Source organism: Rana temporaria, chromosome 9, assembly GCF_905171775.1.
Source record: "Rana temporaria chromosome 9, aRanTem1.1, whole genome shotgun sequence".
NCBI lineage: Eukaryota > Metazoa > Chordata > Amphibia > Anura > Ranidae > Rana > Rana temporaria.
In genome coordinates this window covers 12,450,997-12,477,061 of record NC_053497.1, presented here as the reverse complement: position 1 = coordinate 12,477,061, position 26,065 = coordinate 12,450,997, and the positions used below count along the sequence as shown (strand labels likewise).

The 26,065-nt window shown below is 47.2% G+C and overlaps 1 protein-coding gene across 1 annotated transcript in view; it reads left to right on the top strand.

Annotated features, from left to right (window-relative positions):
- Positions 1-26,065, top strand: part of F8 (coagulation factor VIII) — a 99,358-nt gene that overhangs the window by 9,439 nt on the left and 63,854 nt on the right. The window contains exons 2-8 of the mRNA XM_040322800.1: positions 876-979; positions 2,670-2,792; positions 7,438-7,650; positions 13,134-13,205; positions 15,190-15,267; positions 17,986-18,207; positions 25,278-25,530. Coding sequence (XP_040178734.1) covers positions 876-979; positions 2,670-2,792; positions 7,438-7,650; positions 13,134-13,205; positions 15,190-15,267; positions 17,986-18,207; positions 25,278-25,530 — 1,065 coding nt within the window. The remainder of the gene's footprint in view (positions 1-875; positions 980-2,669; positions 2,793-7,437; positions 7,651-13,133; positions 13,206-15,189; positions 15,268-17,985; positions 18,208-25,277; positions 25,531-26,065) is intronic.

Below are 26,065 nucleotides of genomic sequence, written 5' to 3'. Positions count from 1 at the left end.
AATTGCAGCCCATCGTTGTTGTCAGTGGGAGGAATTCTGCCCCATTGTTGGTGTCAGTGGGAGGAATTCTGCCCCATTGTTGGTGTCAGTGGGAGGAATTCTGCCCCATTGTTGGTGTCAGTGGGAGGTATTCTGCCCCATTGTTGGTGTCAGTGGGAGGAATTCTGCCCCATTGTTGGTGTCAGTGGGAGGAATTCTACCCCATTGTTGGTGTCAGTGGGAGGAATTCTGCCCCATTGTTGGTGTCAGTGGGAGGAATTCTGCCCCATTGTCGGTGTCAGTGGGAGGAATTCTGCCCCATTGTCGGTGTCAGTGGGAGGAATTCTGCCCCATTGTCGGTGTCAGTGGGAGGAATTCTGCCCCGTTGTCGGTGTCAGTGGTAGGACCCCATCGTTGGTGTCAGTGGAAGGAATTGCACTACATTGTTGGTGTCAGTTGGAGCAATTCCACCCCATCGTTTGTGTCAGTGGGATGAATTGCACCCCATCGTTGGTGTCAGTTGGTGGAAAAAATATATATATAATGTTTGGGGGTTCTAAGTAATTTACTAGCCCAAAAAATACTGCCCAGACTGGAAGTGGAAGCACAGAGACCCGGTGATAACATCAGTGGGTCCAAAAAAATAAAGGAATTGAATGAAAATGTTTTTTTTTTTATTATTTTATTTTTTTGGATTTTTTTTATTATTATTATTATAATTTTTTTTTAATTCACACATCATTCACTTGTTGGTGAGGGGCATTGAATAAATTGGGGAAGGCAAAATATAAGCATGTTAATAATTATTCATAATTCAACATGGAATGCCACTAAAGTCTGGTAGATTTCTTTTCATTTTATTATTTTTAAGTGTATCATTCTCTTACATGTTACAGGGAAATCGTGAAGGCGACTGGCGCTCCAATATACAAAAAAGCCATCTACATGGAATATAGTGATGCCTCTTTCACAAATCCAAAGCCAAGGGAGCCATGGACAGGTAGGACCACTCACAGCCTTGTCTGGCCTCAGTTTTTGGTACTTTGACTGCACAACGTCTAACATTCATTATAATCACCTGGTGCATTCTCTGGCCCGGATTCTCATACGAGTTACGCCGACGTATCTCCGGATACGCCGTCGTATTTCTGAGTTGCGGCGTCGTATCTATGCGCCTGATTCATAGAATCAGTTACGCATAGATTTCCCTAAGATCCGACCGGCGTAAGTCTCTTACACCGTCGTATCTTAGGCTGCATATTTACGGTGGCGCTTCCGTAGATTTACGCGAGGAATATGCAAATTAGGTAGATACGCCGATTCAGAAACGTACGTCCGCCCGGGGCATTTTTTTTACGTCGTTTATGTTAGGCTTTTTCCGGCGTAAAGTTACCCCTGCTATATGAGGCGTATCCTATGTTAAAGCGGGGGTTCACCCTGAAAAAAAAATATTTTTCTAGCATGCCATCAAGCATACTAGCGCGAGCTACAGTAAGCCTTTATTTAATTTTTTTACCCCGTACTCACAGTTTAATCCCGTAGTGAAGTTTCAGACTCCCCGCGGGGAATGGGCGTTCCTATGCAGAGGGAAGATGATTGACGGCCGGCTATAGCGCGTCACGCTTCCCGGAAATACCCGAAATAGGACTTGGCTCTTCACGGCGCCTGCACAGTCAGCTCCTAGTCTGTGCGCAGGCGCCGTATAGCGCTGTGAAGAGCCGAGACCTACTCCGGCTATTTTCAGGAAGCGTGACGCGCCATAGCCGGCCGTCAATTATCTTCCCTCTGCATAGGAAAGAGTCTGAAACTTCACTACGGGATTAAACTGTGAGTACGGCGCCAAAAAAATAAATAAAGGCATACTGTAGCTCACGCTAGTATGCTGGATTTAATGGTATAAACTTGTTATTTAGGGTGAACCACCGCTTCAAGTATGGACATCGGGCCAGCGTCGAATTTTCCGTCGATTACGTCGTTTGCGTAAGTCGTTCGCGAATAGGGCTGGGCGTAATTTACGTTCACGTCGAAAGCATTGGCTTTTTGCGGGTTAATTTGGAGCATGCGCACTGGGATACGTTCACGGACGGCGCATGCGCCGTTAGCCAAAAACTTCATTTACGTGGGGTCAGCCTTCATTACTATACAACACGCCCACTGCATGGAGAATTCGAATTCCGCGGGCTTACGCCCGACCACATACGCTACGCCGCCTTAACTTAGGGCGCAAGTTCTTTCTGAATACGGAACTTGCGCCCTAAGTTACGGCGGTGTAACGTATCTGAGATACGTTACGCCCGCCGATAGATACGCAATTGTATCTGAATCCGGGCCTCTGTGTTCTGATGAGGAAAGCTGCAAGGTCTGGATCCCTTTAGAAGTATTGAACCCTTAGGGTTAAATTCCAATTGCAGGGGATGCCTAAAATCTGACTTATATCTTAGTGCAGCCTTCTGCCATTGAGCCAATGACAGACGCAGAACGCCTCCAGGTTGCCATATTCCATTTTACAGAAAAAAAATTGTATTACGGTATATATTTTATTATTTGCTATTTTTTTTTCTTTTTCATTAAAATGGAGTTACTCTTTGAGTTCTATAAATAATGTGTGGTTATCGATGTTTGTTAATTGCATCTGTGGAATTCAAAGTATTTTTTTATGATTTTTGCTTTTTTTTTTATTTCACTTTTAGGTCTACTGGGCCCTGTAATTCGATTAGAAACATTTGATTCTGCTGTTATTCATTTTAAAAACTTAGCAAGCATCCCATACAGTCTGCATGGCATCAGTGTTTCATACACGAAAAGATCAGAAGGTCAGATATTTTGCCTTGTAATATCTTAATATATATATATATATATATACAAATAAATATAATAATAAATAATAAAAAGAATATATAAACCACTTTAAGACCAGACCTTTTTCAGATTTTTTGTCTTTTAACCACTTCCATACCGGGCCTATTCTGGCACTTCTCTCCTTCATGTAAAAATCAAGGGGCCAGATCCTCAGAGAGAGTACGCCGGCGTATCTACTGATACGCCGGCGTACTTTCAAATTACCCGCGTCGTATCTTTCGTTTGAATCCTCAAACCAAGATACAACGGCATCTGGGTTAGATCCGAAATGCGTACGGCTTCGTACGCCTTCGGATCGTAGATGCAATACTTCGGCGCCCGCTGGGTGGAGTTCTCGTCGTTTTCCGCGTCGGGTATGCAAATTAGCTATTTCCGTCGATCCACGAACGTACGTGCGGTCGTCGCATTCTTTTACGTCGTCTCTAGTCGGCTTTTTCCGGCGTATAGTTAAAGCTGGTATTTTGCGGCATATATTTAGAATTGCCATGTTAAGTATGGCCGTCGTTCCCGCGTCGAAATTTGAATTTTTTTTTTTTTTTTGCGTAAGTCGTCCGTGAATCGGGATGGACGTAACTCACGTCTAAGTTAAAAAAAATGACGTCCCAGCGACGTCATTTAGCGCAATGCACGGCGGGAAATTTCGGAACGACGCATGCGCAGTTCATTCAGCGCGGGGACGCGCTTCATTTAAATGAAACCCGCCCCCAACCCGCCCAATTTCAAATCCACCGCCAGAAATACACTACGCCGCCGTAACTTACGGCGCGAACTCGCTGAGGATTCGAATATACGCCATGTAAGGTATGACGGCGTAGTGTATCTCTGATACGCTGCCCTGATCTAAATGTATGTGGATCTGGCCCTATATATTTTTCTTAGCAGACACCCTAGGGAATAAAATGACGGTCATTGCAACTTTTTTTTCTCGCACGGTATTTGCGCAATCATTTTTCCAACGCCTTTTTTTGGGGGAAAAAAACCGCTTTCATGAATTAAAAAATAACAAAACAGTAAAGTTAGCCCAATTTTTTGTATAATGTGAAAGATGATGTTACGCGGAGTAAATAGATACCTGACATGTCACGCTTTAAAATTGCGCACACTCATGGAATGGCGCCAAACTTCGGTAATTAAAAATCTCCATAGGCGACGCTTTAATTTTTTTTACAGGTTACTATTTTTGAGTTACAGAGGAGGTCTAGTGCTAAAATTTTGTTGCACACGCTCTAACACACGCGACGATACCTCACATGTGGGGTTTGAACGACGTTTACATATGTGGCCAGGACTTACATGCGTGTTCGCTTCTAAGCACAAACTACCGGAGACAGGGGCGTTTTAAAAAAATATTTTGATCACTTTTATTCCTATTACAAGGATTGTAAACATCTCTTGTAATATGAATCACTGTGACAGGTCCTCTTTATGGAGAGATGGTCAATAAGACCTCACATCTCTCCTCCAGGCTTGAAAGTATGAGATATGGGATCTCATGCTTTCAGCCACGATTGTGGCTTTGTTTACTTCCCGGGAGCGTGATGTCACAACGTTGCGCCAGGGCCTCCAGCGGTCATAGAGATGACTGGTGACCGTGTGGTCACTGGAAATCTCTATCGTCGTGAGCCGGCACCGGCCGATTTGTTCTCCGGGCCCCCCGATGGCACGAGAGAGCCCGGAGAAGCACTGGATGGCGGCAGGAGGGGGGGACATCCCCTCCAGCTGCCTATAAGAACGATCAAGCGGCGGAACTGCCGCTATGATCATTCTTATCGTGCGCAGAATCGCCGGCAGAAGACGGTGATATCTGAATGATGCCTGTAGCTGCACCCATCATTCAGATATCGCCGCACAAAGTGGAGGACGTCATATGACGTCTTCGGTTGGCAAGTGGTTAATATCTTTTAAAAATATATATATATATATATAAAACTTGCAAGTTATTAACCACTTTAAGACCAGGCCCTTTTCTGATATTTTTCTGTATTTTTTCTGTATTTTTTGCTAGAAAATTACTTGGAACCCCCAAACATTATACTTTTTTTTTTTTTAAACAGAGACCCATGAGAATAAAATGGCGGTCGTTTCAATATTTTATGTCACACTGTAATTGCGCAGTGGTCTTTTAAACACAATTTTTTGGAAAAAAAATACACTTACGACTTACAGACCGAAAGATTTTCCCCCGTTAATGACCGGGCCATTTTTTGCGATACGGCACTGCGTCAATTGACAATTGCGCGGTCGCGCGATGCTGTACTCAAACAAAATTGACGTCTATTTTTTTTTCCACGAATAGAGCTTTCTTTTGGTGGTATTTGATCACCTCTGCGGTTTTTATTTTTTGCGCTACAAATGAAAAAAGACAGACAATTTTGAAAAAAAAAAAAAAAAAAACGTTTTTTTCTTTTTGCTATAATAAATATCCCTCCAAAAATGTAAAATAAATTGTTTCTTCATCAGTTTAGGCCGTATTCTTCAAAATTTTTTGGTAAACAAAATCTCAAAAAGCGTGTATTGATTGGTTTGCACAAAAATTATAGGCCCAGATTCTCAAAGGAATTACACCGGCGTATCTCCAGATACGCCGTCGTAACTCTGAGTGTGAGGCGTCGTATCTATGCGCCTGATTCTTAGAATCAGTTACACATAGATTTGTCTTAGATCCAACCGGCGTAAGTCTCTTACGTAGTCGTATCTAAGTTGCATATTTACGCTGGCCGCTAGGTGGCGCTATCGTCGATTTACGCGTCAAATATGGTAATGAGCTAGATACGCCGATTCTCAAACGTACGTGCGGCCGGCACATTTTTTTACGTCGTTTACGTTAGGCTTTTTTGGGCGTAAAGTTACCCCTGCTCTATGAGGCGTAGATGAGGCGTACCAATGTTAGGTATGGACGTCGGAACAGCGTAAATTTTTTCACGTTTTACGTCGTTTGCGTAAGTTGTCCGTGAATGGGGCTGTGCATAAGTTACGTTCACGTCGAAAGCATTGAGTCTTTGCGGCGTAATTTGGAGCATGCGCACTGGGATATGTCCACGGACGGCTCATGCGCCGTTCGTTAAAAGCGTCAATTACGTGGGGTCACGATTAATTTCCATAAAGCACGCCCACCACTTTCACATTTGAATTAGGCGGGATTACGCCGGCCCAGTTACACTACGCCGGCGTAACTTAAAGCGCAAGTTCTTTGAGAATACGGGACCTGCCGCTCTAAGTTACGGTGGCGTAGTGTATCTGAGATGCACTACGCCCGCCTAAAGATAGGCGAATCTACGTGAATCTGGACCATAGCGTCTACAAAATAGGGGATAATTTTATGGCATTTTTTATCCCTTTTACTAGTAATGGCGGCGATCTGCGATTTTCATCGTGACTGCGACGGACAGATCGGAAACTTTTGACACTTTTTTGGGACCATTGACATTTATACAGCAATTGGTGCTATAAAAATGCATTGATTACTGTGTAAGTGTCACTGGCAGGAAAGGGGTTAACACTAGGGGGCGCTCAAGGGGTTAAATGTGTTCCCTGGGAGGTGTTTCTAACTGTGGGGGGATGGGACTGACTGGGGGAGGAGAGAGAGATCGCTGTTTCTAATCACTAGGAATAGACGATCACTCTCTACTTACCTGACAGAATGAGGATCTGTTTGTTTAAATTGACAGATCCCCGTTCTGGCTCTCTGTGGAATGATCGCGGGGGGGGGGGGCAGCGGACATTGCAGCCGCAGGCCACGCGCATCAGCTCCCCCCCGCCATGCGGTGCGCGTGTGCCCGCTATAGCTATTAAAGGGACTGACGTACAGCTGTACATATTTTGGCCCGGATTCACGTAGGAGAGCGCATCTTTGTGTGGGCGTAACGTATCCTATTTACGTTACGCCTCCGCAACTTTGACAGGCAAGTGCAGTATTCTCAAAGCAAAGTTGCGGCGGCGTAGCGTAAATAGGCCGGCGTAAGCCCGCCTAATTCAAGTGTGGAAGATGCGGGCGCGTATTATGTAAATGTATTGTGACCCCACGTAAATGACGCTTTCTCCGAACGGCGCATGCGCCGTCCGTGAAAGTATCCCAGTGCGCATGCTCCAAATTAACCCGCAAAAAGCCAATGCTTTCGACGTGAACGTAAATTACGCACAGCCCTATTCCCAAACGACTTACGCAAACGACGTAAATCGACGGAAAAATCGACGCTGGCCCGACGTCCATACTTAACATTGGTACGCCTCATCTACGCCTCATATAGCAGGGGTAACTTTACGCCGGAAAAAGCCTAATGTAAACGGCGTATCTGTACTGCGACGGCCGGGCGTACGTTCGTGAATTGGCGTATCTAGCTGATTTACATATTTCTAGGCGTAAATCAGCGTACACGCCCCTAGCGGCCAGCGTAAATATGCAGTTAAGATACGACGGCGTAGGAGACTTACGCTGGTCGTATCTTATACAAATTCTGGCGTATCTGATTCTTTGAATCAGGCGCCAAGATACGACGCCTCAGACTCAGAGATACGACGGCGTATCTGGAGATACGTCGTCGTATCTCCTACATGAATCCGGGCCATTATATTTCTCCATCTTCCACTTTTTTTTTTTAGGTGCCGGATATGAAGATGGAACCAACAAACTAGAAAAGGTGGATGACGCTATTCCACCAGGACAGGAATACATATATACCTGGGATATCCCAGAAGGCTATGGGCCTGTGGAGTCTGACCCACCTTGCATCACTTCTGCCTATCACTCTCACAGCAATACGTCTTATGACATCAATTCTGGACTTGTGGGCGTCCTTCTCATCTGTAAACCAGGTAGTACAAAATATGTGTGGTGAAGCAAAGAGAACCTGTTATGCATCACTTGCTCTGCTTTTTAATGGTTCTGTAGAACCCCAGAACTATATATATATATATATATATATGAAAAGTGCCAAAAGAGCGAAGGAAGAGCTTATTGTTTTGTATTGGAGATTTGTGGTAGTTTTTGGATGGATGTACATAAGATGGACATTTTTGGCCTTACTAACATCTATAGAAGTTGCTTGATCCCATTGGTTTGATGCAACCTAGACTGATGTCTATAGAGGTTGATAAAACCCTGTTGGAGTTTTTGGGCCTGGACTGACATCTAAAGAGGTTGCTAGAGTCCAAGTTGTGTTTTTGTGACCTGGTCTGATATCTGTAGGGGTTGATAGAACCTGTTTAGTTTTCGCAACCTGGACTGACATCCACAGAGGTTGCTAGATCTGGCATCTATAGAAGTTGATAGAACCCTGTTGGATTTTCTTGACCTGGACTGACATCTATAATGGTTGCCCAAACCTGTTGGGTTTATGCAACCTAGACTGAAGAGGTTGCTTAAACCCAGTTGGATTTTTGCAACCTTGTCTGGCATCCATAGAGGTTGATCGAGCCTGCTGCTTTTTGGCAACCTGACCTGACATCCATAGAGGTTGGTAAAACCCTGTTGGATTTTTGCGACCTGGGCTGACATCTATAGAGGTTGCTAGAGTCCTGTTGTGTTTTTGTGACCTGGACTGACATCTGTAGGGGTTGATAGAACCTGTTTGGTTTTGGCAACCTGACTTGACATCCACAGAGGTTGCTAGATCTGGCATCTCTGGAAGTTGATAGAATCCCGTTGGATTTTCGTGACCTGGACTGACATCTATAGAGGTTGCCCAAACCTGTTGGGTTTATGCAACTAGACTGAAGTCTATAGAGGTTGATAAAACCCTGTTGGATTTTTGTGACCTGGACTGACATCTAAAGAGGTTGCTAGAGTCCTGTTGTGTTTTTGTGACCTGGACTGACATCTGTAGGGGTTGATAGAACCTGTTTCGTTTTCGCAACCTGGACTGACATCCACAGAGGTTGCTAGATCTGGCATCTATAGAAGTTGATAGAACCCTGTTGGATTTTCTTGACCTGGACTGACATCTATAAAGGTTGCCCAAACCTGTTGGGTTTTTGCAACCTAGACTGAAGAGGTTGCTAAAACCCTGTTGGATTTTTGCGACCTGGTCTGGCATCCTTAGGCCTCATACACACGATAGGATAGCCAGAGGACAACAGTCTGAAGGACCGTTTTCATCCGTCAAAACCGATCGTATGTGGGCCCCATAGGTTAGTTAACCTTCGGTTAAAAAAATAGGATCTTGCTTTAAAATTGAACCGATGGACGCCTAACCGATAGGTCAAAACCGATCGTTAGTATGCAAAAGCATCGGTTAAAAACCTGCGCATGCTCAGAATCAAGTCGACGCATGCTTGGAAGCATTGAACTTCGTTTTTTTCAGCACGTCGTTGTGTATTACGTCACCGCGTTCTGACACGATCGGTTCATTAACCGATGGTGTGTGGGCGCGACGGACCATCACTTAGCTTCATCGGTCAGACCGTTCTCATCGGATGGACTGATCGTGTGTATGAGGCTATAGAGGTTGATTAAGCCTGCTGGGTTTTGGCAACCAGACCTGACATCCATAGAGGTTGGTCTGGCATCCATAGAGGTTGATAAAACCCTGTTGGATTTTTGCAACCTGGGCTGACATCTATAGAGGTTGCTAGAGTCCTGTTGTGTTTATGCAACCTAGACTGATGTCTATAGAGGTTGCTAAAATCCTGTTGGATTTTTGCAACCTGGTCTGGCATCCATAGAGGTTGATCGAGCCTGTTGGTTTTTGACAACCTGGTCTGGCATCCATAGAGGTTGGTCTGGCATCCATAGAGGTTGATCGAGCCTGTTGGGTTTTGGCAACCTGGTCTGGCATCCATAGAGGTTGATCGAGCCTGTTGGGTTTTGGCAACCTGACCTGACATCCATAGAGGTTGGTCTGGCATCCATAGAGATTGATCGAGCCTGTTGGGTTTTGGCAACCTGGTCTGGCATCCATAGAGGTTGATCGAGCCTGTTGGGTTTTGGCAACCTGGTCTGGCATCCATAGAGGTTGATCGAGCCTGTTGGGTTTTGGCAACCTGACCTGACATCCATAGAGGTTGGTCTGGCATCCATAGAGATTGATCGAGCCTGTTGGGTTTTGGCAACCTGGTCTGGCATCCATAGAGGTTGATCGAGCCTGTTGGGTTTTGGCAACCTGACCTGACATCCGTAGAGGTTGGTTTGGCATCCATAGAGGTTGATAAAACCCTTGACTGACATCTATAGAGGTTGCTAGAGTCCTGTTGTGTTTTTGTGACCTGGACTGACATCTGTAGGGGTTGATAGAACCTGTTTGGTTTTGGCAACCTGACCTGACATCCACAGAGGTTGCTAGATCTGGCATCTATGAAAGTTGATAGAACCCTGTTGGATTTTCGTGACCTGGACTGACATCTATAGAGGTTGCCCAAACCTGTTGGGTTTATGCATCTAGACTGAAGTCTATAGAGGTTGCTAAAACCCTGTTGGATTTTTGCAACCTGGTCTGGCATCCATAGAGATTGATCGAGCCTGCTGGGTTTTGGCAACCTGACCTGACATCCATAGAGGTTGGTCTCGTATGATACTATCCATAGAGGTTGATAAAACCCTGTTGGATTTTTGTGACCTGGACTGACATCTATAGAGGTTGCTAGAGTCCTGTTGTGTTTTTGTGACCTGGACTGACATCTGTAGGGGTTGATAGAACCTGTTTGGTTTTCACAACCTGACCTGACATCCACAGAGGTTGCTAGATCTGGCATCTATGGAATTTGATAGAACCCTGTTGGATTTTCTTGACCTGGACTGACATCTATAATGGTTGCCCAAACCTGTTGGGTTTATGCAACCTAGACTGATGTCTATAGAGGTTGCCCAAACCTGTTGGGTTTATGCAACCTAGACTGAAGAGGTTGCTAAAACCCTGTTGGATTTTTGCGACCTGGTCTGGCATCCATAGAGGTTGATCAAGCCTGCTGGGTTTTGGCAACCTGACCTGACATCTATAGAGGTTGGTCTCGTATCCATAGAGGTTGATAATACCCTGTTGGATTTTTGTGACCTGGACTGACATCTATAGAGGTTGCTAGAGTCCTGTTGTGTTTTTGTGACCTGGACTGACATCTGTAGGGGTTGATAGAACCTGTTTGGTTTTGGCAACCTGACTTGACATCCACAGAGGTTGCTAGATCTGGCATCTATGGAAGTTGATAGAACCCTGTTGGATTTTCGTGACCTGGACTGACATCTATAATGGTTGCCCAAACCTGTTGGGTTTATGCATCTAGACTGAAGTCTATAGAGGTTTCTGAAACCCTGTTGGATTTTTGCAACCTGGTCTGGCATCCATAGAGGTTGATCGAGCCTGTTGGGGTTTGGCAACCTGACCTGACATCCATAGAGGTTGGTCTGGCATCCATAAAGGTTGATAAAACCCTGTTGGATTTTTGCGACCTGGACTGACATCTATAGAGGTTGCTAGAGTCCTGTTGTGTTTTTGTGACCTGGACTGACATCTGTAGGGGTTGATAAAACCTGTTTGGTTTTCGCAACCTGACCTGATATCCACAGAGGTTGCATGATCTGTCATCTATAGAAGTTGATAGAACCTTGTTGGGTTTTGGCAACCTGACCTGACATCTATAGAGGTTGGTCTCGTATCCATAGAGGTTGATAATACCCTGTTGGATTTGTGTGACCTGGACTGACATCTATAGAGGTTGCTAGAGTCCTGTTGTGTTTTTGTGACCTGGACTGACATCTGTAAGGGGTTGATAGAACCTGTTTGGTTTTGGCAACCTGACTTGACATCCACAGAGGTTGCTAGATCTGGCATCTATGGAAGTTGATAGAACCCTGTTGGATTTTCGTGACCTGGACTGACATCTATAATGGTTGCCCAAACCTGTTGGGTTTATGCATCTAGACTGAAGTCTATAGAGGTTTCTGAAACCCTGTTGGATTTTTGCAACCTGGTCTGGCATCCATAGAGGTTGATCGAGCCTGTTGGGGTTTGGCAACCTGACCTGACATCCATAGAGGTTGGTCTGGCATCCATAAAGGTTGATAAAACCCTGTTGGATTTTTGCGACCTGGACTGACATCTATAGAGGTTGCTAGAGTCCTGTTGTGTTTTTGTGACCTGGACTGACATCTGTAGGGGTTGATAAAACCTGTTTGGTTTTCGCAACCTGACCTGATATCCACAGAGGTTGCATGATCTGTCATCTATAGAAGTTGATAGAACCTTGTTGGGTTTTGGCAACCTGACCTGACATCCATAGAGGCAGGGCCGGTGCTACCACTAGGAAAACTAGGCAGCCGCCTAGGGCGCTCGGCCACTGGTGTTTCTACTCTTTTCTCTCTGAAGCAAGCAACTAAGTCTCAGTATCAGCAGGCAGCCGCCGCTCCATTCACACATAATGTCAGAGGCGCAGCGGTGGCGAAGGACTGTGTCTGTATCCTGACTCGCAAACGTTCATTGATGGGCACTGGTAGGCTGCATTGATGGGCACTGGTGAGGCTGCATTGATGGGTGCTGGTGAGGCTGCATTGATGGGTGCTGGTGAGGCTGCATTGATGGGCGCTTGTGAGGCTGCATTGATGGGCACTGGTGAGGCTGCATTGATGGGCGCTTGTGAGGCTGCATTAATGGGCGCTTGTGAGGCTGCATTTGATATGCGCTGGTGATGCTGCATTTGATGGGTGCTGGTGGGCTGCATTTGATGGGCGTTTCGTTAAAATGGTGGGGTATACATGGGCAGGGCAGGGGTGGAGCCAATGGGGGCGGCAAAATTAGGTTTCGCCTAGGGTGTCAAAAGTCCTGGCACCAGCCCTGCATAAAGGTTGGTCTGACATCCATCCATATAGGTTGATAAAACCCTGTTGGATTTTTGAGACCTCTGCTGACATCTATAGAGGCTACTAGAACCTTTCTGGGTGTTTGCAACCTGGACTGACATCTGCAGAAGTTCCTAGAACCCTGTTGGGTTTTTGCAACCTGCACTGATGCCTATAGAGGTTGCTAGAACCCTGTTGAGTTTTTGCAACCTGGACTGACATCTATAAAAGTTGCTAAAGTCCTGGTGGGATCTGGCAACTTAACCTGACATCTATACCGTTTTCTTAAAACATGTTAGGTTTTTGCAGCCCAGTCTGAATAATGTGTCCGGGTTTCAGGCGGACTGAAACCCGGACACATAATTCAAAACCTGGACTGTTCGGGTGAATCCTGGACAGGTGGCAACCCTACTGGAGAACCAGGGGCTGCTAGCATGGGGCAGGGGTGATGCCCTGTGGAACCCAAAGGTCAGCCCTGCATACGATTGAAAAAAAAATCAGCGTGTTAATATGTTTATTTTCACATTTGCAGGATCTCTTTCAGAAGACGGGTCTCAGTATGGAGTCCAGGAAAAAATAATTGTCCTGGCAGTATTTGATGAACGTAAGTTATGGTAAAGTGTATATAAACTAGGGATGTCCCGATACTAGTATCGGTACCGATGCCGAGCATTTCCCAGAGTACTTGTACTCTGGGAAATGCTCCGATGCTTCACCCGATACCTGGGCAGTCAGGGGTGATCAGTGCGGCAGGGGAGTTGCAAGCACTGATCTGCTCCCTTTTCAGCTGTTTTGGTTAAAGTTATACAGCGGTGATCGGTGCTTGTAACTCCCCCCAAAGCCGCACCGATCACCGCTGACTGTCCCCCTCCGTGCTGTTCCCCCTCCGTCCTGAGTGCTGTCTTCCCCCCTCTGTGCTGTCTTCTCCCCTCCATCCTCCGAGCTGTCTTCCCCCCTCCATCCTCCGAGCTGTCTTCCCCCCTCCGTCCTCCGTGCTGTCTTCCCCCCTCAATCCTCCATGATGTCTTTCCCCCTCTGTGCTGTCTTCCCCCCTCCATCCTCTGTGCTGCTTCCCCTCTCCATCCTCCGTGCTGTCTTCTCCCCCTCCGTCCTCCGTGCTGTCTTCCCCCCTCCATCCTCCATGCTGTCTTCTCCCCCTCCGTCCTCCGTGCTGTCTTCCCCCCTCCGTGCTGTCTTCCCCCCTTCTTGCTGTCTTCCCCTCTCCGTCCTCTGTGCTGCTTTCCCCCCTCCGTCCTCCATGCTGCTTTCCCCCCTCCATGCTCCGTGCTGTCTTCCCCCCCTCCATCCTCTGTGCTGTCTTCCGACCTCCATCCTCCGTGCTGTCTTCCCCCTCCGTCCTCCGTGCTGTCTTCCCCCCCCTCCATCCTCCGTGCTGTCTTCCCCCCTCCGTCCTCCGTGCTGTCTTCCCCCCTCCGTCTTCCGTGCTGTCTTCCCCCCTCCGTGCTGTCTTCCCCCTCGGTCCTTTATGCTGCTTTCCCCCCTCCGTGCTGTCTTCCCCTCTCCGTGCTCCGTGCTGTCTTCCCCCCTCCATGCTCCGTGCTGTCTTCCCCCCTCCGTCCTCCGTGCTGCTTTCCCCCCTCCGTCCTCCATGCTGCTTTCCCCCTCCATGCTGTCTTCCCCCCTCCGTGCTGTCTTCCCCCCTCCGTCCTCCGTGCTGTCTTCCCCCCTCCGTCCTCCGTGCTGTCTTCCCCCCTCCATGCTGTCTTCCCCCCTCCGTCCTCCATGCTGCTTTCCCCCCTCTGTGCTGTCTTCCCCCTCCGTGCTCCATGCTGTCTTCCCCCCTCGGTCCTCCGTGCTGCTTTCCCCCCTCCGTCCTGCTTTCCCCCCTCCGTGCTGCTCTCCCCCCTCAATTTGTCAGGATGGAGAGCGGAGGTAGGAGCCGCTAAATCCGGCTCCTACCTTTTCAGAATGAACAGAGTCAGTGATCACTATAGTTTATGAATGGTTTATGAATGGAGAGGAGCTTCTCTCCATTCATTTTAGCTGAGGCTGCAGAGAAAGGGACAGGGGAATCTGTGTCCTTATTCCCTTTCTCTGTCTCAAAGGGGAGATGTCAGGGGTCTGTTAAGACCCCTAATATCTCACCAATGACCCCCCAACAGGGCTGATTAAAAAAAGAAAAAAAAAATTGCAATAAATATATATATATATTTTTTAAAAAATGTAAAAAAAAGAAAACACACTGACAATCCACCCCCCCCCCCCTTAAAAAAATAAGAAATCACTGTAAAAGAAAAAGAAATAGTAAAAAAAAAAAAAAATACTGCCACTGTCACATGACATTAATAAAAAGTATCGGTAATCGATATCGGCGAGTACTTGAGAAAAGTATCAGTACTTAAGACAGAAGGTGTGCTTACTGGCAGGATCACAGGTCAAAATGAAGGGGGGGGGTGAATGCAGCCACTGCATGAATGGACAGGTAGACTGCATTATATTATATTTTTTGTTCTTGGGTTTTGTTTAATTTTAAATCTACCAAAAAGCTGTACCGAGTGCATAATGATATATAGACGTATAGGCGCATCCTTGTGTGTATCAATAATTCAATGTATCTTCACATACAGGTTTAAGCCACTATAACAATGGATTAGAAGATACGCCTCTGCATACAATCAATGGATTTATTAATGGTTCAATTCCAGGTAAAATAAATACACCCTTTAATAATAGGAATGCATTTATCACACAGGTATAGTGTATATATTTGTCTTTTTAAATCTGAACCCAAGGCAACAGATAATTACACAGGCAAAATACATCTCTATCAATTAGCACAGCCATTCTAGAGACCTGACTTTTCTCTGCTGCCATTATGCAACACAGCCAAGTCATCTTCCCACCTACAGCCTGTGATTGGACAGGGAAAGAGCAGAGAATGGCTTATGAGGTCATCTCCCCGCCTACAGCCTGTGATTGTACAGGGAAAGAGCAGAGAATGGCTTATGAGGTCATCTCCCCGCCTACAGCCTGTGATTGGACAGGGAAAGAGCAGAGAATGGCTTATGAGGTCATCTCCCCGCCTACAGCCTGTGATTGGACAGAGAAAGAGCAGAGAATGGCTTATGAGGTCATCTCCCCGCCTACAGCCTGTGATTGGACAGGGAAAGAGCAGAGAATGGCTTATGAGGTCATCTCCCCGCCTACAGCCTGTGATTGGACAGGGAAAGAGAAGAGAATGGCTTATGAGGTCATCTCCCCGCCTACAGCCTGTGATTGGACAGGGAAAGAGCAGAGAATGGCTTATGAGGTCATCTCCCCGCCTACAGCCTGTGATTGCACAGGGAAAGAGCAGAGAATGGCTTATGAGGTCATCTCCCCGCCTACAGCCTGTGATTGGACAGAGAAAGAGCAGAGAATGGCTTATTAGGTCATCTCCCCGCCTACAGCCTGTGATTGGACAGGGAAAGAGCAGAGAATGGCTTATGAGGTCATCTCCCCGCCTACAGCCTGTGATTGGACAGGGAAAGAGAAGAGAATGGCTTATGAGGTCATCTCCCCGCCTACAGCCTGTGATTGGACAGGGAAAGAGAAGAGAATGGCTTATGAGGTCATCTCCCCACCTACAGCCTGTGATTGGACAGGGAAAAAGCAGAGAATGGCTTATGAGGTCATCTTTCCGCCTACAGCCTGTGATTGGACAGGGAAAGAGCAGAGAATGGCTTATGAGGTCATCTCCCCGCCTACAGCCTGTGATTGGACAGGGAAAGAGCAGAGAATGGCTTATGAGGGCATCTCCCCGCCTACAGCCTGTGATTGGACAGGGAAAGAGCAGACAATGGCTTATGAGGCCATCTACCCACCTACAGCCTGTGATTGGACAGAGAAAGAGCAGAGAATGGCTTATGAGGTCATCTTCCCGCCTACAGCCTGTGATTGGACAGGGAAAGAGCAGAGAATGGCTTATGAGGTCATCTCCCCGCCTACAGCCTGTGATTGGACAGGGAAAGAGCAGAAACAGGCTTATGAGGTCATCTCCTGTCCTACAGCCTGTGATTGGACAGGGAAAGAGCAGAAACAGGCTTATGAGGTCATCTCCTGCCCTACAGCCTGTGATTGGACAGGGAAAGAGCAGAAACAGGCTTATGAGGTCATCTCCTGGCCTACAGCCTGTGATTGGACAAAGACAGAGCAGAACAGACTTATGGGGTAATCTCCCCACCTACAGCCTGTGATTGGGCAGGGTAAGAGCAAAACAGACTTTTGAGGTCATCTCTCTGCTTACAGCCTGTGATTGGCCAGGGAAAGAGCAGAAACTGGCTTATGAGGTCATCTCCCTGCCCTAAAGCCTTTGATTGGACAGGGAAAGAGTAAAAACAGAGGTATGAGGTCATCTTCCAACCTATACAGCCTGCGAATTGACAGGGAAAGAGCAGAAACAGTCGTATGAGGTCATCTCCCTGCCTACAGCCTTTGGCCCAGATTCAGTAAGCAATTGCGCCTGCGTAACCATAGGTTACGCAGCGCAATTGCTGACTTGCGCCGGCGTAACGAGTTCTCCTGATTCAGAGAACTTGTTACGCCGACTGCAGCCTAAAATCTGCGTGGCATAAGGCTCTTATGCCACGCAGATTTTAGGCTGCATTCTTGCGTTGACCGCTAGGGGGCGCTCCCATTGTGGTCAGCGTATAGTATGCAAATTGCATACTTACGCCGATTCACAATGTTGCGCGGGCCCTGCGTACGCAAGGTACGGAGTTTCCGTACGGCATCTTTAGCGTAAGGCTGCCACTTCTAATAGTAGGGGCAGCCAATGCTAAAGTATAGCCGCCGTTCCCGCGACGTGAAATTTGAATTTCACGTCGTTTGCGTAAGTGATTCGTGAATGGCGCTGGACGCCATTCACGTTCACTTTGAAGCAAATGACGTCCTTGTGGCGTCATTTGCCGCAATGCACGTCGGGAAAGTTTCCCGACGGAGCATGCGCTCTACGCTCGGCGCGGGAGCGCGCCTAATTTAAATGATTCCCGCCCCCGGCGGGATCATTTACATTGCGCGCGCTTACGCCGGGCAATTTTGCCGGCGCGCTCTCGCAATTTACGGAGCTACTGCTCCGTGAATCGAGGGCAGCGCAAAATATTTGCGTGGGCGCAGGGCAAAATCGTTGCCCTGCGCCTTTCCGCAAATATAGCGCAGATCTCTTTGAATCTGGGCCTTTGATTAGACAAGGAAAGAGCAGAAAGAGGCTTCTGAAGTCGTCTCCCTGCTCTCTCCTCCTGTGAACACGTTCTGTCTCAGCACATGTCAATGAAGCACGACCAGTAATCTTCCAGCCCTGCTTCTTTTTCTCCCATGTGCTGATGTGCACATTCTGTACTTTATGTTGTTTTTGATGTACTATTATTGTGATTTTTATGCCTTAGAGCAAACCATGTGTGTGAAGAAGCCGGCTTATTTTAACGTCATTGGATTTGGGACACACGGCGAAGTTCACCGTTTTTCTCTGGAAGGGCACAGCTTTGTCATAGGAGAGCACCGCGTCCCCATACTCCCCGTGACGGCGTTCAGCTTTTTTACGGCGATGGTGAACCCAGGAGAGAAGGAAGTATACAGACTTTCCTGCCAAACCAGGACGCACCCAGAAGGTATACATTTTATATATGTTGATAGATAGATAGATACCGGGGCCCAGATTCTCGTATCTGGGCGTAAAACTGCGGCGGCGTAACTTATGTCATTTACAAGTTTTACGGGCAAGTGCTTTATTCACAAAGGGCCAGATTCACGTAGAATCGCGGCGGCGTAACGTATCCTAGATAAGTTACACCGCCGCAATTTTTCATCGCAAGTGCCTGATTCACCAAGCACTTGCGATGAAAACCTACGCCCGCGGCCTCCGGCGCAAGGCGGGCCAATTGAAAAGGGCGTGTGCCATTTAAATTAGGGCGTGCTCCCGCGCCGGACCTACTGCGCATGCTCCGTTTCCTAACTCCCGCCGTGCTTTGCGCGCCGTGACGTCATTTTTTTGCGTAGCGTACTTCCGTATTCCCGGACGGCTTACGCAAACGACGTTGATTTTTAAATTTCGACGCGGGAACGACGGCCATACTTTAGACAGCAATACACTTGCTGACTAAAGTTAGGGCACCAAAAAAAAAGTGTAACTTTGCGACGGGAAACTAGACTAGCGGCGACGTAGCGAACGCGAAAAACCGTCGTGGATCCGCCGTAACTCCTAATTTGCATACCCGACGCTGGTTTACGACGCAAACTCCCCCCAGCGGCGGCCGCGGTACTGCATCCTAAGATCCGACAGTGTAAAACAATTACACCTGTCGGATCTTAGGGATATCTATGCGTAACTGATTCTATGAATCAGGCGCATAGATAGAAACAGAGATACGACGGCGTATCTGGAGAAACGCCGTCGTATCTCATTTGTGAATCTGGCCCAAAGAACTTGCCTGTAAAGTTGCGGCGGCGTAGCGTAAATCCCCCGGCGCAAGCCCGCCTAATTCAAATGAGCCGGGTAGGGGGCGTGGATCATTTAAATTAGGCGCGTTCCCACGCCGAACGTACTGCGCATGCGCCGTCCCTAAAATTTCCCGACATGTATTGCGCTAAATGACGTCGCGAGGACGTCATTGGTTTTGACGTGAACGTAAATGGCGTCCAGCCCCATTCACGGACGACTTACGCAAACGGCGTAAATTTTTTAATTTCGACCGCGGAACGACGGCCATACTTAACATCGGTTGCCCCTCATATAGCAGGGGCAACTTTACGCGTCGCAAATCTAACGTAAACGTCGTAAATTCACTGCGTCGACCGCGCGTACGTTCGGGAATTCGCGTATTTTGCTAATTTGCATACACGACGGGGAAAACGACGGAGGCGACACCTAGCGGCGAAAAAAAAAATTGCATTTAAGATCCGACAGCGTAAGAGCCTTACGCCTGTCGGATCTAATGGATATCAATGCGTAACTGATTCTAAGAATCAGGCGCATAGATACGACGGCCCAGATTAGGACTTCTGACCGCGTACATGGCGTTGCGCCGTCGTAAGCCCTTTGAGAATCTGGGCCCGGGCCTTTTTTCATCAGGAACATAGGGGGAAGCAGTTTCGGAACCCCTCAGATCTGAATGGCAAGGGGTGCTGGGTGGTCTCCTGATTCTGGATGCTGGGAAATCTATTGTTGTTGGAGGGTATCTATTTTCTGCAGAGGATGGGGTCTACTGTTGCTGTGGAGGCAACTGTTGCTGGGTGGTCAATGTTTGCTGGGAAGCGTCTGTTTCTAGGTGCTGGAGGGTCTATGAATTCTGGCTGCTGGGGAATCTATTGTTGCTGGAGGGGATACATTTTTTTCAGGGGGTCTATTTTTTCTAGGGAGGTCTATTGTTGCTGGAGGGGATCTATTTTTGCTGAGGATGAGGTCAACTGTTGCTAGGAGGGGTCTTTGTTGCTTGCTACTGGATGTTTAATGAATGCTGGTTGCTGGGGAATTTATTGTTGCTGGAGGGGATCCAATTTTGCAGGGGGTCTATTGTTTCTAGGGAGGTCTATTGTTGCTGGAGGGGATCTATTTTTGCTGAGGATGAGGTCTACTGTTGCTGGGGAGGTCTTCTGTAGCTGGGTGGTCAATTGTTGCTGGCAGGGGTCTTTGTTACTGGCTGCTGGGGGGTCTATTAATGCAGGATGCTGGGGAATCTACTGTTGCTGGAGGGGATCTATTTTGCGGAGGATGGGGTCTACTGTTGCTGGGGAGGTCTTCTGTTGCTGGGGGGTCAATTGTAGCTGGGAGGGGTCTATCAATGCTGGCTGCTGGGGAATCTTTTGTTGTTGGAGGGGATCTATTTTTGCAGGGGGTGTATTGTTTCTGGGGAGGTCTATTGTTGCTGGTGGGGGGATCTATTGTTGCTAGGGATGGGTCTTATGTTGCAGGGGGGTCAATCATTGCTGGGAGGGATCTAATGTTGCTGGCTGCTGGAGGGTGCATTGATGCTGGCTGTTGGCAGTCCATTATTGCTGGGGTGGATCTATTGTCGCTGGGGTGTCCATTGTTGGTGGATCTATTTTACTGCTTTTGTTATCATTAACAAATTCCTTACAAATTACCTAGCACCACAAAATGACACTTGGTTCTGTATTATCTAAAAGGGGTGGTACTTGGAGGTGGGTAAGGGGTAGACACAAGGAACGGTGCTCGGAGGTGGGTAGGGGCGGAGCCAAGAGGTGACTCGGAAGGGAGGAGTTCCTGCACCTATTCTCTGAGGAAAAAAGCTCTGGATGAATAGATAGGCAAATAAATGACCCCTTTAAGCCTCTCGGCAGGACGTCACCTCCACCAGCAACTCATTGCCAGATAGATAGATAGATAGATAGATAGATAGATAGATAGATAGATAGATAGATAGATAGATAGATAGATAGATAGATAGATAGATGGCACCTTTTAGGCCTCTTGGCAGGACGTCACCTCCACCAGCAGCTCATTGCTAGATAGATAGATAGATAGATAGATAGATAGATAGATAGATAGATAGATAGATAGATAGATAGATAGATAGATAGATAGATAGGTGGCACCTTTTAAGCCTCTTGGCAGGCTGTGACCTCCACCAGCAGCTCATAGATAGATAGATAGGTGGCACCTTTAAGCCTCTTGGCAGGACGTCACCTCCACCAGCAGCTTATTGCCAGATAGATAGATAGGTGTCACCTTTAAGCCTCTTGGCAGGATGTCACCTCCACCAGCAGCTCATAGATAGATAGATAGGTGGCACCTTTAAGCCTCTTGGCAGGACATTACCTCCACCAGCAGCTCATTGCCAGATAGATAGATAGGTGGCACCTTTAAGCCTCTTGGCAGGACGTCACCTCCACCAGCAACTCATTGCCAGATAGATAGGTGGCACCTTTAAGCCTCTTGGCAGGATGTCACCTCCACCAGCAGCTCATAGATAGATAGATAGATAGATAGATAGGTGGCACCTTTATGCCTCTTGGCAGGACATTACCTCCACCAGCAACTCATTGCCAGATAAATAGATAGGTGGCACATTTAAGCCTCTCGGCAGGCTGTCACCTCCACCAGCAGCTCATTGCTAGATAGATAGATAGATAGATAGATAGATAGATAGATGGCACCTTTTAGGCCTCTTGGCAGGCTGTCACCTCCACCAGCAGCTCATTGCCAGATAGATAGATAGGTGGCACCTTTAAGCCTCTTGGCAGGACGTCACCTCCACCAGCAGCTCATTGATAGATAGATAGATAGATAGATAGATAGATAGATAGATAGATAGATAGATAGATAGATAGATAGATAGATAGATAGATAGATAGATGGCACCTTTTAGGCCTCTTGGCAGGACGTCACCTCCACCAGCAGCTCATTGCTAGATAGATAGATATATAGATAGATAGATAGATAGATAGATAGATAGATAGATAGATAGATAGATAGATAGATAGGTGGCACCTTTTAAGCCTCTTGGCAGGCTGTGACCTCCACCAGCAGCTCATTGCCAGATAGATAGATAGATAGATAGGTGGCACCTTTAAGCCTCTTGGCAGGACTTCACCTCCACCAGCAGCTTATTGCCAGATAGATAGATAGGTGTCACCTTTAAGCCTCTTGGCAGGACGTCACCTCCACCAGCAGCTCATAGATAGATAGATAGGTGGCACCTTTAAGCCTCTTGGCAGGACGTCACCTCCACCAGCAGCTTATTGCCAGATAGATAGATAGGTGTCACCTTTAAGCCTCTTGGCAGGATGTCACCTCCACCAGCAGCTCATAGATAGATAGATAGATAGGTGGCACCTTTAAGCCTCTTGGCAGGACGTCACCTCCACCAGCAACTCATTGCCAGATAGATAGGTGGCACCTTTAAGCCTCTTGGCAGGATGCCACCTCCACCAGCAGCTCATAGATAGATAGATAGATAGATAGATAGATAGGTGGCACCTTTATGCCTCTTGGCAGGACATTATCTCCACCAGCAGCTCATTGCCAGATAGATAGATAGGTGTCACCTTTAAGCCTCTTGGCAGGACATCACCTCCACCAGCAGCTCATAGATAGATAGATAGGTGGCACCTTTATGCCTCTCAGCAGGACGTCACCTCCACCAGCAACTCATTGCCAGATAAATAGATAGGTGGCACATTTAAGCCTCTCGGCAGGCTGTCACCTCCACCAGCAGCTCATTGCTAGATAGATAGATAGATAGATAGATAGATAGATAGATAGATAGATAGATAGATGGCACCTTTTAGGCCTCTTGGCAGGCTGTCACCTCCACCAGCAGCTCATTGCCAGATAGATAGATAGGTGGCACCTTTAAGCCTCTTGGCAGGACGTCACCTCCACCAGCAGCTCATTGCTAGATAGATAGATAGATAGATAGATAGATAGATAGATAGATAGATAGATAGATAGATAGATAGATAGATAGGTGGCACCTTTTAAGCCTCTTGGCAGGCTGTGACCTCCACCAGCAGCTCATTGCCAGATAGATAGATAGGTGGCACCTTTAAGCCTCTTGGCAGGACTTCACCTCCACCAGCAGCTCATTGCCAGATAGATAGGTGGCACCTTTAAGCCTCTTGGCAGGACGTCACCTCCACCAGCAACTCATTGCCAGATAGATAGGTGGCACCTTTAAGCCTCTTGGCAGGATGTCACCTCCACCAGCAGCTCATAGATGGATAGATAGGTGGCACCTTTATGCCTCTCGGCAGGACGTCACCTCCACCAGCAACTCATTGCCAGATAGATAGATAGGTGTCACCTTTAAGCCTCTTGGCAGGACGTCACCTCCACCAGCAGCTCATAGATAGATAGATAGGTGGCACCTTTAAGCCTCTTGGCAGGACATCACCTCCACCAGCAGCTCATTGCCAGATAGATAGATAGGTGGCACCTTTAAGCCTCTTGGCAGGACTTCACCTCCACCAGCAGCTCATTGCCAGATAGATAGGTGGCACCTTTAAGCCTCTCGGCAGGACGTCACCTCCACCAGCAACTCATTGCCAGATAGATAGATAGGTGGCACCTTTAAGCCTCTTGGCAGGACTTCACCTCCACCAGCAGCTCATTGCCAGATAGATAGATAGGTGTCACCTTTAAGCCTCTTGGCAGGACGTCACCTCCACCAGCAGCTCATAGATAGATAGATAGGTGGCACCTTTAAGCCTCTTGGCAGGACATCACCTCCACCAGCAGCTCATTGCCAGATAGATAGATAGGTGGCACCTTTAAGCCTCTTGGCAGGACTTCACCTCCACCAGCAGCTCATTGCCAGATAGATAGGTGGCACCTTTAAGCCTCTTGGCAGGACATCACCTCCACCAGCAGCTCATTGCCAGATAGATAGATAGGTGGCACCTTTAAGCCTCTTGGCAGGACTTCACCTCCACCAGCAGCTCATTGCCAGATAGATAGGTGGCACCTTTAAGCCTCTTGGCAGGACTTCACCTCCACCAGCAGCTCATTGCCAGATAGATAGGTGGCACCTTTAAGCCTCTTGGCAGGACGTCACCTCCACCAGCAGCTCATAGATAGATAGATAGGTGGCACCTTTATGCCTCTCAGCAGGACGTCACCTCCACCAGCAGCTCATTGCCAGATAAATAGATAGGTGGCACATTTAAGCCTCTCGGCAGGCTGTCACCTCCACCAGCAGCTCATTGATAGATAGATAGATAGATAGATAGATAGATAGATAGATAGATAGATAGATAGATAGATAGGTGGCACCTTTAAATTAATTGAGAGATCCAAGAAAACTCTCTTGTGCTGTGCTGGAAGAACTTCTCATGAAAGTTCTAGATTCAGGTACAATGGATTAACTTTAGCGCGGCGTAGCGTAGCCTGTTTAGGCTACGCCGCCGTAAATTAGCTAGGCTAGTAATGATTCTCAATCTACTTACCTGCTAATTTACGGCGGCTTAGCCTAAAACGAGCGGGCGTAAGGGCGCCTAATTCAAATGGGTTGGGGGGGGGCGTGTTTCATGGCAATGAGGCTTGACCTCACGTTTTTGAAGTTTTTTGTCACTGCGCATGCGCCGGGCGACTACATTTCCCAGTGTGCATTGCGGCTAAGTACGCCGTACGGGCCTATTGATTTCGACGTGGACGTAAACGACGTAATTCACGATTCGCGGACGACTTACGCAAACGACGTAAAAATTTCGAATTTTGCGGCGGGAACGGCGGCCATACTTAACATTACTATTCCACTAGAGCCTAGCTCTAACTTTACGCGGCCTATCTCTTACGTAAACGGCGTAAAAGTACTGCGTGGGCCTGGCGTACGTTCGTGAATCGGCGTATCCCCTCATTTACATAATCTACGCCGGCCGCAATGGAAGCGCCACCTAGCGGCCATCAGAAAAATTGCAATCTAAGATAGGACGGCGCAAGCCGCCGTATCTTAGATATGTTTAAGCGTATCTCTGTTTGAGCATACACTTAAACATACAGCGGCGTAGATTCTGAGTTAGGCCGACTTATCTACTGATAAGCCGGCCTAACTCTTTCTGAATCTACCTATGAGTATTCAGTTCTTACAGGCAGCTCTCTGTCAGGCAGAGTATCCCTAGCGGTCCTGGGGGTAGTTAAAAAAGCACATTGTATAAGAAAAAATTGATATCCTCTATAGCAGTGTGTATTGTTATAAACTTTATCGGTAATTGTCCATATCAGGCAGGATGACATCCTTGGTCAAGGTAGAAGATTGTATAAGGGAACCGGAAACCAGATCACACATCCCTGGTGATGATGATGATGACTATGAGGAGGAGGATGACTATTATGAATCTATGGTGTTGGATATAGAGGACGATCCCACACACGTCGACCCGCGATCTCATAGTAAACGCAATCCTGTGACATGGGTACACTACATCGCAGCAATAGAGGTGGACTGGGACTATCAACCAACAAGAAATGACAAAAGGTAAAAACAAATATGTGAAACCCCTCAGATAGTGGCAGATATACAGTGAGGTGGAAAAAGTATACGACCCCCTGCGGATTTTGCACGTTTGCCCCCCTGACAAAGAAATGATCAGTCTATAATTTTAACCACTTAAGGACAGGTCCTATTTTTACAAACTTGTTGTTTACAAGTTAAAATCTTTTTTTTTTTTTTGCTAGAAAATTATTCAGAACCCACAAACATTATATATATATATTATAACACCCTAGAGAATAAAATGGCGATCGATGAAATACTTTCTGTCACAACGTATTTGCGCAGCGGTCTTACAAGCGCACTTTTTTTGGAAAAAAATACACTTTTTTGAATTAAAAAAATAAGACAACAGTAAAGTTAGCCCAATTTATTTTTACATTGTTAAAGATAATGTTACGCCGAGTAAATTGATACCCAACATGTCACATGTCTCCTGTCGTTCCGTTCCGTGATAGGCATTTGACACTTCTGCCTATCACGGAGGTCCTCTCATCCTCGGACTCAGTTTCCCAGCAGA